This window comes from Podarcis muralis, chromosome 11 (genome assembly GCF_964188315.1).
Source record: "Podarcis muralis chromosome 11, rPodMur119.hap1.1, whole genome shotgun sequence".
Taxonomy (NCBI): Eukaryota; Metazoa; Chordata; class Lepidosauria; order Squamata; family Lacertidae; genus Podarcis; species Podarcis muralis.
Genome location: NC_135665.1, coordinates 60,108,602 through 60,122,950, shown reverse-complemented (window position 1 = coordinate 60,122,950; position 14,349 = coordinate 60,108,602). Strand labels below are relative to the sequence as shown.

Here is a 14,349-nt window from a genome sequence, read left to right as displayed (position 1 = left end):
ACCCCATTACTTACACATCTTCTCCTTTAACTCAGAAGACTATGGGATGTTAAGTAAAATGCAGCAAAGCATCAGGATGATAAATACAGCACTCCCAACATCCCAACTACGGTATCGACGTGAAATAGCGATTTTTGTGTTAAAGGACAATATTCCCCACATTGGGGGTCATTCAGACCCCGTCCGCCTTTGATGTCCAATACTCCACCTTCCCGAATTCAGTTTAGCTGAGGTCTGATTGGCCCAAATCTAATTTTCACGACATGGGAAATGGGAGCGGTGCCCGAAACCACGGAGAACGGTCAACCCAATGCGCCAACTCAATGCGTGTGGCGCAGGGGACAGCAGTGCACTTTTGGTCTACGCTTTGGTGGGTCAGTTGTGACCTCCCCCCCCCCCAAAAAAAAACCACCATAGGAGAGTTAAACGAAGTGGTACCTCCCTTGTCGTTGTTCCCCTCCCCGTTGGGTTTGTTGCCTTTTATAATAATACAGACTAAAAACTGACACCAGAAGTGGCATGCATGGTTTCTTGACCCGTATGGATTTGTGTTTGCTTCGAGCTTCTTATCCCCGAGTGCCTCTTGTTTCGAGCGATATTATGCTAATGTGTTTGGGCTGTGTGTCCGGGACTGCAAAATCCAGCGGTTGTCAAGCATAATACGTGGCCGGTGGGGCCGAGTTCACTAGGGGTGGGGAGTGGAGCATGTGTGTTTCTGTCTCGCATGTTTTGTTGAAATCCTCTGTAGACCGCCTTTGGGTCCGAAGCTACCAAGAGAGGGTCCCCTTCTGAGACGCAGGCACAGTGGGGGTTCGTTGAGGCTGTTTTGCCCAATTCTCTGGGGCCTTTGGAAGTGTGTATTACTCTTGATTGAGTAACTGCACCCTCTGGCCCTAGCGGATTCTTGCAGATGAGCTGCATTGTGCAAATTGAACCATCTCATTATATACCATTCCCCCCTAATTCGGTAAATTTTGAGTATTGTTCTACCTTAACGAAGCTCTTGAAAATGTAAATGATAAATATTAAAGGTTCAGCCATCGTGCTTAGCAATGAGGACAGTTGAGGTGAATGTTATATTGCAGCACAGAATTTACTTCCACAAATTATAGATCTGCAAATCTTTATAGAGGGTCGAGCTCACGCTTTTGTTTTCGACTTGGTGTCTGGGTTATTGGGTGTTTTTTGTTTTGTTTTTGTTTTGCAGAAGGAAAACCTTTACTCTTTAATATTTTTTATTACATTTTCTGTTTCACAATTTCAAATAAACATTTTGCAGACTTTAAAATACCCAACGACTTCCGTTCTTCTCTTTCCATGGGTCATTTTACATCTTTTACATCCCTGGATAACCGTTCAAATCAATTTCCCACTTTTGCATCCATCAAAAATTATTTACTCGGTTGAATTTATCTTAATGCTGCCAGCGTTTTCAGTTTTTCCCCATGTATTCAATAAATGTTTTCCAATCTTCTGCAAAAGGGAAATCATTAGGTAGGTTGCAATTCAAACCCTCTTTGTCAACTGAGCAGACGTATAAGCTAAACAAGCTATAGCTGAGGGCCCCACTCTCTTGGGGGGGCCCCCCAAAATTTAAAGGAATAAACACCTGGATGTACATTTCCAAAATATAAGATAAAAAATAAAATAAAACCTATGTACAGCAACGTTTTGTGTTGTGTAGGCTCCTATGATGTAAGTAATGGGCCCCACCTGCTAGCCTGCTCCCTAAAATATCACTAGTTAGATACCTATTAGGTACATAAATTACCATATAGCATATATTGAACACAAAAAAGCAGCGACAATTCGTTGTTGACAAAAGACAGCTGGACATATAAAGGGCCCCTTTACCTTCAGTAGCTTAGGGCTCCATCAAACCTAAATCCGGTCCTGCACGCATCTTGCAACCACCAGGTATTGCACCGACGCAACACATGATTCACCTTTGAAGCTAACTTAAAGGTAAAGGTAAAGGTACCCCTGCCTGTACGGGCCAGTCGTGTCCGACTCTGGGGTTGCGCGCCCATCTCGCTTAAGAGGCCGGGGGCCAGCGCTGTCCGAAGACACTTCCGGGTCACGTGGCCAGCGTGACAAACTGCATCTGGCGAGCCAGCGCAGCACACGGAAACACCGTTTACCTTCCCGCTAGTAAGCGGTCCCTATTTATCTACTTGCACCCGGGGGTGCTTTCGAACTGCTAGGTTGGCAGGTGCTGGGACCGAGCTAACTTAGCTTCCTTTAAAACGTCAATAAGGGCAGTATGTGTGTCAAAGCCCACTCTTTGCGAGAGTTAAAGGAAGCCTCAGATTCAGAGATTGTAGACACAATGTGGGTTTACCTCTCTGTATCTTGCAAAAGGATATTGTGTCCAGCTGCTGGAGAAGACCCATGAATGTGGCTCAACTGAGATGGTTGCGGCTCACTTTCCCTGCCATTGTAATTTATGTCCAGAGACCGGTTCACTGCAAGTAATATTGGGCTTTATCCAACATAGTGCTCAGGTGAACGTCCCATCAGCACAAAGATTTATCCGTGCACAACACAGTGTTTTCCTCCATCAGCCCCCCATGCACCCCCTAAATCTCTGCTGGAAGTTCCTGCAGATCTGGATACCACATAGAGAATGCACAGAGGCAGGAGGGAGAAAAATCCTCTTGCACTCATGCTAATCTATGCAATGATTTAATTGAAAACTATCCCTGTGACGCCTGACATCACCAACGTTGGCTGCGTCCACTCAACAGTTTATTCCATTCCCCCCAGCTGTTGATTTCAGTATTGTATTTGAGGTTTCACACTGCACAGAAGCTACTCCTGGGAATATGTTCCACAAGCTTAAGCACTCATTTCTGCCCAGTTTGCAAGCAGGTTGTTCCCTGGAAGTGCTCAACTTCTTTTGCGTTCTGCCATATTTGCAGGAGTTGGCTGGTGCGTTGTGTGAAAGCTCAGCTGAGATGCGGAAATCGACAGAGAAGTGTCAGAGTAGTGGAACGAACTGCCATCTCAACGCAGCCTTGGTTCTCTGTAATGAACAATTTGGGAATGCTCCCCCCCACCCCCAGTCTCATGGATTCCAGAAAGAGGATCGAGCATGCAAAGTTGCAATGCTAAGCACACTTTCTGTGCTGTAATTAATTCTTGGGGAAGCAAGCTTGGAATTCCACTGAGCACCTCTCCCATCAAAACCCTTGTTACTGAACACTGTTTTTTAAGGTGGATTGTGACCTTTCTGAATAGGTTGACTGTCTCTCCCCCCCCCCCCCCAGCTCCTTTGATTAACATGCTCTGAATTTTGGGAACATTCTGAGAGAGCCAGTATGGTGTAGTGGTTAAGAGCGGTAGACTCGTAATCTGGGGAACCGGGTTCGCGTCTCCGCTCCTCCACATGCAGCTGCTGGGTGACCTTGGGCCAGTCACACTTCTCTGAAGTCTCTCAGCCCCACTCACCTCACAGAGTGTTTGTTGTGGGGGAGGAAGGGAAAGGAGAATGTTAGCCGCTTTGAGACTCCTTAAAGGGAGTGAAAGGCGGGATATCAAATCCAAACTCTTCTTCTGGCTGTTATAAAGGCAGCTGAACTGTTTTTCCGAGGCTTGAAATACATGTCAGTTTAAAGCAATTTTCGGTTGTCTTCAAAACACCCAATTCCTGCATTGCAGGGAATTGGACTGGATGACCTTTGGAGATCCCTTCCAACTCTACGATTCTGTGATCAGAATTCAGAATGACTCCTCTCTCTTTCTCTTTCCACCCATGGCAGCTCACCAAATCTCACCGACAAGGCCACATGGTCAAAGTCGACTGGCTGGACAGACTGACCTTTCGGGAGATCGAGATGATCAATGAGGTAGGTCATAGGGGGCACTGAGTTTCTAATGAGCTTTCGAGCCTTGCTGATGCAAAAACCTCGGCGCACCAGGATGTCTGTAATTCAGGGGGTGCACCCAGTCTCCACCCGCACTCCATGCAAATGTTTAGGGTGTTTCTCTTCTTTAATTTATAGCTTGTATCTAATAAAGTTTGACACGACCTTTCATTTGGCAGTGCCTGGCAAGGTGCTTAGCCTAGCCCAGCTTCTTGCAGCCTCACAATATGGGGGAGTTAGAGCAATAAAACTAACGAGATAAAACAATATTAAAACAACAGGACGCAGCGCTAGAGGAAGCCCTTAAAAAAGTTAAAAAGTAAAACGGAAGAGAGGGATAAAAACAAGGGCTGGGAGTTGATTATAGAGCTGAAAACTGCAACTCTGATGATTAGGGTGTTAAATTAAAGACTCAGCCCTCCGGGCTCTGAGGTTTCTCAGTTCAAAGGCTGGAAATGGGTCAGTTTCTGTGCACAAATATAGGATGGGGGACACCTGGCTTACTACCAGTACATGTGAAAAGAATCTAGGGGACTTGGTGGACCACAAGCTTAACATGAGTCAACAGTGTGATGCAGCAGCAAAAAAAGCTAATGCGATTCTAGGCTGCACCATAGAAGTCTAGTGTCCAGATCAAGGGAAGTGATAGTACCACTCTATTCTGCCTTAGTCAGACCATACTTGGAATACTGTGTCCAGTTCTGAGTGCCACAGTTTAAGAAGGATATTGACAAGCTGGAACGTGTGCAGAGCAGGGCAACCAAGATGATCAAGGGTCTGGAAACCGAGCTTGATGAGGAAAGGTTGAAGGAGCTGGGTATGTTTAGCCTGGAAAGGAGGGGACACATTAGTGCAGTAGTCCCCAGTCTTTTCTGACCAGGGGCCCATCTTTAATCAACACATGAATTTGGAGACCCACCTCTTCCCCTTTCTTACCATATATTTGCATTATAGTGCTTCTCTTGCAACCCAACTTAGATCCAGCTGTGACCTGATAGTTGGTCCCCAATACCCAACAGATTAGTGCAGTGTTTCTTAGACTTGTCGTCCAAGTCTAGCCCATCATCTGTAGCTAGCAGGACCAGTGGTCAGGGACGATGGGCGTTGCAGTCCAGCAACAACTGGAGAACAAAGTTCACAAAACATGAGATTAGTGGGTCTACAGAGAAGCAGAGACTCCAAACCTCCATGCTTTATAACATCTACAGCCTGTCATCATTGTGCTTCTCCCCCCGCCAAAAAAACCCCTTCCTTGTAGCAACTTTGGAAGTTTCAGTCAGTTTAGCTGTCCCATTTTTGGGTTACTACAAACCAAGGTTCTGCAGCAACAGCATTGAGATCTGATCTATAAGTTGCCCGCGCAGGAGATAATTCATTCTTTCCCCATTCCACAAACAACGGGTGTTTCTCAGTGTAGTTTATCCTAGCATTAAATCTCTTCCTCCCCCCTCTCTCTTTGCTTTCAGAGTGAGAAGCGCAGTTCCAACTTTATGTATCTGATGATTGAATTCCGCTGCGCAAAATGCGATGACAAAGAATACGGGATAGTTTATTACGAGAAGGTACGCATCTTTCACGAGCTTTTACGTTTTTGTTTATTTTTGCATCTCAAGCGCCAGGCAAACAAATTTGCATGTTTCCCTTCGTGCCGGGGCTGGTGGTGGAATACTTATTCCCCCGCCCTTCCAGGACAGCCTAGCAGACACAGCTGCCAGGTGGCAGACACTTATGTGAGCATGCAAATCAAATACAGAAGCTGTCTTGTGATTGCGTGTTCCAGCCATTCATGTGATGCACTTCAGGTTTATAGAATTTTGATAAGTGCAAGTAATTTTAAGAATCTTCAGATTCACCGGCCCAGCTTTCCTCCTTTGTTTCCTGCCCTCAACCCCCCCCCCCCACAAAAACCCCTTCTAATAAACACCCCCACCATCACAACTTTAAAACTTGTGCAGATAAGTCTTGCAAGACTCTTTTATTTCAAATGATTAGAGGGTTGGAGAGGATGCATTTTACAAAAATGCATGGGCTATGATCAAGGACCATGTTACATGGTCGTGCTCTTACACATTTTTTAAAGTAATTAATTATTTCATTAATCAATTGATGTACGTTAATTTGGGTCTTGATTTGGGTCTCTATTCAAGGTTTGACCTTGCTCATTTGCAAACCCAGAGTGGCAGGGCATGAGACATAACTATAACCAAAGACACAAAATTGTAAGGCTTGTTCACTACCTTCATAATCATAATATGAAATTTAAAGAGTGGGAAAAGCAACTTAAAGCATTGTAATCTAAAAATGTAGCACCTTTGAAAATGACATAGCTTAGAAATGGCATTTGCTTGGGGGTGTGTTGGTTGCACTGATTTTCTGGTAGATATATTGACAAGCAATTAAATCAAGTGCTTGCTCTTTCCCACCCTAACTGAAGATCTGGCCTCTTCCTAACTTCCTTCAGCCCTTAACAAAATCAATTATCCTAGTATTTTGGTAGGAATGTTGATTGTTGCCCAGTCAGTAACTGCTTTCCAGAATCCTGTTGTTCTTTTCAGCTGGGTAGGAGTGTGTGAAGAAGAGTTGGATAAGAAATAAATAAGCAGTAAGCAAGCAGACAAGAAGAAAACATGATTGTATAAACCTTATATTGATTGGGAACTGGACTAAAGGGATGCAGTTTTCATTTATGCTATTTTCACTACTTGTGTAGGCAGACGATGGATGTCCCTAAACTATCTGGGGGTGCAGAATGTATCTGAGACCCCATAATATTTCTTCCTTCTGGTCACTTTTACATAGTCCAGGATTTGTGTTCCGAAACAGTCCGGTAATGTTATCATCCTCACATTGGCTAAGGAACCATTGTTGTTTCCTTTTTTGAGTAATTTATAGCATCTTATTATGCCAATTACATGATGTTTCCTTTAATCTCTTCATTCAAAGGTCTCAGGTGTGGTTGGCATTCGTCTGTCTCAGAAGAGACAACAGAAGTATGCACTGTGGTCTAAACCACTGAGCCTCTTGGGCTTGCCGATCAGAAGGCTGGCGGTTCAAATCCCCGCAACGGAGTGAGCTCCCGTTGCTCTGCCCCAGCTCCTGTTGACCTAGCGGTTCGAAAGCATGCCAGTGCAAGTAGATAAATAGGTACCACTGTGGCGGGAAGGTAAACGGCGTTTCCGTGCGCTCTGGTTTCCATCACGGTGTTTCTGTTGTGCCAGAAGTGGTTTAGTCCTGCTGGCCACATGACCTGGAAAGCTGTCTGTGGACAAACGACGGCTCCCTCTGCCTGAATGTGAGATGTGCGCTGCAACCCCATAGTCACCTTTGACTGGACTTACCCATCCAGGGGTCCTTTACCCTTTGTATTTTTATATGTGTACTTCTATTGGTCTCATGTAACTGTCACAGAAATTCCGTACAAAGTTCCAGGCAGCCGGCACAAGATGACAGAGGGTTGAAGTTTACATCTGTTTTTGGTTTATTGTGACTCCTGAACTGCTTGATGAAGCTGATGGTTTTGTGGTCCTAAAGGTAAAGGGACCCCTGACTGTTAGGTCCAGTTGCGGACGACTGGGGTTGCGGCACTCCTCTTGCTTTACTGACCAAGGGAGCCAGCGTACAGCTTCCAGGTCATATGGCCAGCATGACTAAGCCGCTTCTGGCGAACCAGAGCAGCGCACGGAAATGCCGTTTACCTTCCCGCTGGAGCGGTACCTATTTATCTACTTGCACTTTGACGTGCTTTCGAACTGCTAGGTTGGCAGGAGCAGGGACCAAGCAACGGGAGCTCACCCTGTCACGGGGATTCAAACCGCCGACCTTCTGATCGGCAAGCCCTAGGCTCTGTGGTTTAACCCACAGCGCCACCCGCGTCCCTCTGTTTTTGGTTTATTGCGACTCCTGAACTGCTTGCTGAAGCTGATGGTTTTGTGGTCCTAGCAGGGCCCAAAGGAACACTTGAGTTTGAATCTCCTGTCAAGCAGCGAAGCAAATCGGGTGGGCCTTGGAAGACCCAGTCTCTCTCGCTCTCTCAAACTAGCCTATCTTACAGGGCTGATGTAACTGGGAATGGACTGGGATCACCTTCTGTATGGCGCTCCCCTATGGACCTCCTTCAGAGGAAGGCCAGAATACAGACTGCATGCTCTGCTATAGTCCTGCTCTCTGTGTCATGAAAATGGAGAGGGAACGTGTGGTTTTTGCTCTGATGGCATTCTCATGAATGCGCAACAAGATGTGCCTGAGCTGGGGATTTGCTGTTCAAAACAGAAGGGAAGGGAAATCTCTTAAAATAGCCTTCACCCTGGGTTTATACTGATGAACCTGCTAGATTATTCAAAAACAAATCCTAGCCATTGCATATTTCAAAATGTGTTTCCGTTCCATTGCTTTGTTGTGTTGTCTCTTTCCCCACAAGGTCAGATTTCCATGTTCCCCCTCACTTCCACCCATGCTGTGGCTTTCTTTAAGGTACTGCGGCTTAAGAGCTGAGTTTCCAAATCTTGTCTCTGGAACACATTAAGTCCCTTTGGCAAGCCGCGTTGATCTTTATCAGCTGAGAGATTTAATGTTCCTTTCTCTTTGTGACTTAGGACGGTGATGAGTCATCGCCCATTTTAACGAGCTCTGAGATCGTCAAGGTTCCAGATCCACAGATGTCTATGGTGAGTGGTTTTCTGCGCAACGTAGTCCATGGAACGGCAAGGGTATGCTGAAATGGTGTATTCATGCACCTTAATGAGGATGCCTCAGTTTTCCATAAGTAATCATAATCTTCTTATTTATATGGCACCCATCTGACTGGATTGCTCCAGCCACTCTGGGTGGCTCCCAACAAAATATTAAAAACACAGTAGAACATAAACCATAAAAAAATCTCCCTGTACAGGGGTGTCTTCAGATAGCTTCTAAAGGTGGCTTTTAAGTCATGCAATCACTCAGATATAATGCAGAAGTTAGCACTAGGGGAACGTTGAGGAATAAACTGTTGTGTGAATGCAAGGTTATTTTCCTTCTCTCTCAACTAACTTTTGTTTCCTGAAGGAAAACCTAGTGGAAAGGAAACACCACAAGCTTGCTCGGAGTTTAAGAAGCGGACCTTCTGACCACGATCTCAAACCCAACGCTGCTACCCGAGATCAGCTCAACGTATGTTGCTGTTCCCTCACACCTGTGAACGGATGCTGGCTATTATTGACCGGCAGTTCCTGAAATGCAAACTCAAGACATTGTGTGTGCCACCTGTACCCTGATTTTCAGCCTCACCCTCTCAAACTGACTAGATTAAGGCACCACACACTGATTTATGGCTAGCGCTGACCACAGCTTGCAAACCTAAACCTTGGTTAAGACTTCTAAACACTGCAGGCAAGCTGTAGTTTAGAGCACCTTATCTGTTTGCAATTCCCAGCCTCTCCGCAGTCCTGCAGGAGGTTAGCTTCCAGAGGGCATGGCGATGGTTTGTTCGTTCTGACTTCAAAGTTAGCCGAAACTATGGTTTGCAATCATTGCGTCAAACCACATTGTTCTTCAACCACATTTTGCCGGCTGATTGCAGATCCAGCACCAGCTTTTCTCTGGTGTCTCAGTAGCCTGGATATTGGAGATGTTGGAGTCGTGACTTCAGTTTATTTGGATGTAGAATACAATTGAACTGAAGTATCAGCTTCAAGGGGCCACCTGAGATAAGCCCCTGGTGATAGGACTAAGGAGCAGCCTGAAAGCAGTTGCGGGTTGGGGGAGAATGCTCAAGATAGTCTCCTGCTAGAAGTGGGGCTAATTGGTGCAAAGAGAACCCATAGCAGAAGCAAGTAGCTCCCAATGCAGATTTTGTTTGGCTGAAGAACAGAAGGTTCCCGGTTCTTAAACAGTGGTACCTTGGTTCTCAAACTTAATCTGTTCCCGAAGTCCGTTCCAAAACCAAAGTGTTCTTAAACCAAGGTGCGCTTTCCCATAGAAGGTAATGCAAAATGGAGTAATCCGTTTCAGACTTTTAAAAACAACCCCTAAAACAGCACTTTAGCATGAATTTTACTATCTAACGAGACCATGGATCCATAAAATGAAAGCAATAAACCGTGTACTGCAGTCACAGAATCAATTAATTCGTAGCTGAACTGGGTTCCACACAGTCACAAAAACAAAACAAAAAGAGCCACAAGAACGCAAAATAAATAGCAAAAACAGACAGACCTCAGCGTAACACTCAAAACGGAAGTGTGGCACTCAAATCGGAAGCGTGACACTCAAAACGGAGCATGTTCGGCTTCCGAAAAAAGTTTGCAAACCGGAACCGTTCCTTCCGGGTTTGTAGTGTTTGGGTTCCAAGTTGTTTCAGTACCAAGGCGTTTGAGAACCAAGGTACCACTGTAAACTGAAAGTGCAGTTCTCAACTTTTCTCTTTTTTTGTCAGGCTTATACGGACAAGTTAAGAATACACCTTTCCACAATAGTAAAATCTGGTTTCTGATTTTAACTTTTCATATATTTTTTTAATTGTATGGGTTTGTGTACTGCGTTGATATTTTATTTAGGAATTAGCAGTATATAAATAAATACAAATGAGGCAGAAGATGAGGAGGCACTTCTGACCTCCTCCATGTTATTAATAGGTATTATTTTAGAGGTTTGGTGTTTCTGTGCTTAAGACGTGACGCACAACACCCCACCCCTTGGGTCCAAATAAAAGAAACCCATAAGTGCCTTTTTATTTAGATCATTGTGAGCTATCCTCCGACGAAGCAGCTGACTTACGAAGAGCAGGACCTCGTCTGGAAATTCCGATATTATCTCACTCATCAGGAAAAGGCGAGTGCCCGAATTAAATTTATATTCTTATAATTACAGTCATAACTCATGTTGTGTTGGGTTCATGTTGCGTCTTTTCAGCTTGCGAACGCGTGTGCAGAAGCTCTGTATTGACGCCGCATGTGAATGCAGAAGCGGTACTCTAGTTATGGACTTTTCAGGGTGTGAACGGCACCCCAGAATGGATTGAGTCTGTAACTAGAGGTCCCACTGTAATTATATGTGTGTTTTAATGCTGCAGGCATCAAAACATGGAAACATGTGGGTGGGTGTTTTTAAAAATCCTTCCTCTGTGGATGTGTGCAGTTTGAAATATTTTAAAATATTCTGCTGTTCTGCATGTTCTGCTATCCTGCAACCATGTGAAACGCTGAATATCCTACCACAGCCCCTGTAGTCTGTAGGCTTTGTACCCTGGGATTGGAAGTCAACCTGAGGTGGAAGGACAGTGAGGAAAAAGAAGGGCAGCTAGACAAGAAAAGAAACAAAACGACAACGACTCTTGGACAGTTGCATGGGATTGTAGCTAAGCCAATAAAAAAGCATTTGATCCCGCTGTGGTCCGGATCCTGTTCACGGGCCTTTATGGTTGCCATTGCTGTGTTGCTGCTGTTGTTTTAAAGGCAGGGATGAAGTTAGAAATGCCTAGTTCAGTAGGAGGAAGGAGGCCCTGTGTGATTGCAGCTTTTGTCTTCCAGGCGCTGACAAAGTTCTTGAAGTGCGTCAACTGGTACCTCCCGCAGGAAGCGAAGCAGGCACTGGAGCTCCTGGGGAAGTGGAAGCCGATGGACGTGGAGGACTCGCTGGAGCTCTTGTCCTCGCACTTCACCAACACCACAGTCCGGCGTTACGCCGTCGCTAGGTTGCAGCAGGCAGATGACGAGGTGTGGGAATGCCCCGCTGTTGCTTGTGCTGCGTTCCGGTTAGATTCAACCAGACACATGTGACTGACTTTTTCCATAGGTTGGCATGTAGAATCAAACAACACCCTAGTGGTCCCAGGCCCTAAGGAAGTTAGATTGGCTTCAACCAGAGCCAGGGCCTTTTCAACACTGGCTCCGGCCTGGTGGAACGCTCTGCCTCATGAGACCAGGGCCCTGCAGGATCTGATTTCTTTCCGCAGGGCCTGTAAGACAGAGTTGTTCCGCCTGGCCTTTGGCTTGGAGCCAATTTGATTCCCTCCCTCCCTCTCTTTCTTTTTTCTTTTCCTTCTCCTCCTGCAATGAGGCTACATTTTAATATTTTAATGTTCCATTATTTTAATGTTGTATTTTATTTTTGTTTTTAAGTTGTAATCATTCTTCTTGTTTTTATTATTGCTTGTAAGCCGCTCTGAGCCCGGCCTTGGCTGGGGAGGGCGGGGTATAAATAAAAAAAATATTATTATTATTATTATTATTATTATTATTATTATTATTAAAGTTGAAATTGAAATTTAAATTGAAATACTTTTTGAAATTGAAATACTTTTTGAAATTGAAATACTTTATTGTTACTTGTACAACTTGTATACAGTGAGATTACACGAGCACGCCCCATGCAACTCTCTTAGTCTTAATTCCCCTCGTTTACTGACACACACCCACCAAACCTGAAAGTCAGTTGCCCTGTTGATATCTTTTCATTCAGCAGCCTAACAGCCCACGGATAGAAGCTGTTCTTGACCCTGTTGGTGTGACTAATCATGCTTCCGTATCTTCTGCCCGAGGGCAGGAGATCAAGAAAGTGCCGGCCAGGGTGTGAATCATCTCTGATAATTTCCCTCACACTCTGGATTCACGGGACAACCCATAATATCTTGTGCTGTATTCACCACCCTCTGTAGGCACTTCCTATCAGTTGATGTCAAACCAGCGTACCACACCTGAATCATAGAATCGTAGGGTTGGAAAGGACCACAAGGATCATTTTGTTTGTTTGTTTGTACCTTGCCTATCTGACTTGGGGCAGCTTACCAACAGTTATAAAAACATAATAAAACACCAGACATTAAAAACTTCCCTATACAGCACGGCCTTCAGATGTCTGCTGAAAGTTGTGGAGTTATTTATCTCCTTGACATCTGATGGACGGGTGGCAATCCCCTACAATGCAGGTATCTTTCACCCAACGTGGGGCTCAAACCCACAACCCTGACAGTCAGAGTCTCATGCTCTACCGACTGAGCTATCCCAGTAAAGTCGCACCTTGGTTTTCGAACAGCTTAGTTCTCAAACGTTTTGGCTCCCGAACGCCGCAAACCCAGAAGTGAGTGTTCTGGTTTGTGAACTATTTTTGGAAGCCGGACGTCCAACGGGTCTCCCACAGCTTCCGATTGGCTGCAGGAGCTTCCTGCAGCCAATCAGAAGCCGTGCCTTGGTTTTTGAACATTTTGGAAGTCGAACGGACTTCCAGAATGGATTCCGTTTGACTTCCAAGGTATGACTGTATGTGTTTTCTCCCTTTCCCCTCTTTCCTCCCTACCCTCTTGCTTCCTTCTTTCATCTCCAGCACTGCATCCATCCCCTTTCATCCACCCCTTTCCTAATTTTCAATATTTATGGAATTTAGTTCCAGGGGAAGTCAGGTGAGCTACATTACTGCCTTCTGTGGAACGAGCTCTAAAGACATACTTTTCTTCAGAGTGGTGTTTAGACATTAGAATGTGAGCTGTTGGGTTAGGACAGTTGGGCCATGTGTCCAACGATTGGGCCGTGTGCCCAATGCTGGTTTTAAAATGCCCTAGCCCTATGCCTGAGTGCAATGGGGTTTGATGGTTTTGATTCCATTGATTGTAGTTGGTATAGTTGCCTAATGGAAGGGTGGCTTAAAAGGTCCCCTCCAAATGATGCAAATTGTAATTCACACCAGCTCCCATCAGCATGGACAGTGGTCAGGGATGATGGGAGTTATAGTCCAATAGCATTTAGAGCCCTGCTGGATCACACCAATGTCCCATCTCGTCCAGCATGCTGTTCTCACAGTGGCCAACCGAAGGCGCCATTGGGAAACCCAACTGCACAAGGACTTTTTACCTAAACACACAGGGAAAGAAGCAAGGAAATAAGCAGGATAGGTTAGCTTCCAAAACTCCTGGGATCCCGGCAGCTTAACAAATCGCTGTTGTCCTCTTCCTTATTCAGGATCTCCTGATGTATCTGCTCCAGCTGGTCCAGGCCTTGAAGTATGAAAACTTTGACGACATCAAGAATGGGTTGGAACCTACGAAGAAAGACAGTCAGGGATCCATGACGGAAAGCATGGCGACGTCTGGGGCAAATCCTGCAGAAATAGACAGGTAGGCGAGAGGCTTAACCTCTCATAGTCTTGCCTACTCAACTTTCTAGACTGCATAGTTTTGCATCCTGTCTTCCTGGGGAGAGCAGGTGGGACCTGAGGTTCTCCCCCCAAAAAATAAGAAGTAGAATAAAATACAGTGGTACCCCGCAAGACGAATGCCTCGCAAGACGGAAAACCCGCTAGACGAAAGGGTTTTCCGTTTTGGAGGCGCTTCGCAAAACGAATTTCCCTATGGGCTTGCTTCGCAAGACGACAGCCCATAGGGAAATCTCCGGGACAGCGGGGAAGCGTAGCGCGTCTTCCCCACTGTCCTCGGACCTCCTCCGAAGCCTGGCGGTGGGGCGGGGACACCTCCTCTCGCCGCCGCCGGGCTTCGGAAGGCTCCCCGCCGCCCGCC

At 45.6% G+C, this 14,349-nt stretch overlaps 1 protein-coding gene across 2 annotated transcripts in view; it reads left to right on the top strand.

The window, feature by feature from the left end:
• The window catches only part of PIK3C3 (phosphatidylinositol 3-kinase catalytic subunit type 3), a 121,005-nt gene that overhangs the window by 15,799 nt on the left and 90,857 nt on the right, over window positions 1-14,349 (top strand). For both annotated transcript variants that reach the window (XM_028748637.2, XM_028748636.2), the window contains 7 exons: window positions 3,762-3,848; window positions 5,333-5,428; window positions 8,459-8,530; window positions 8,910-9,014; window positions 10,581-10,673; window positions 11,372-11,557; window positions 13,796-13,950. In XM_028748637.2, the coding sequence (XP_028604470.1) occupies window positions 3,762-3,848; window positions 5,333-5,428; window positions 8,459-8,530; window positions 8,910-9,014; window positions 10,581-10,673; window positions 11,372-11,557; window positions 13,796-13,950 (794 nt within the window). The remainder of the gene's footprint in view (window positions 1-3,761; window positions 3,849-5,332; window positions 5,429-8,458; window positions 8,531-8,909; window positions 9,015-10,580; window positions 10,674-11,371; window positions 11,558-13,795; window positions 13,951-14,349) is intronic.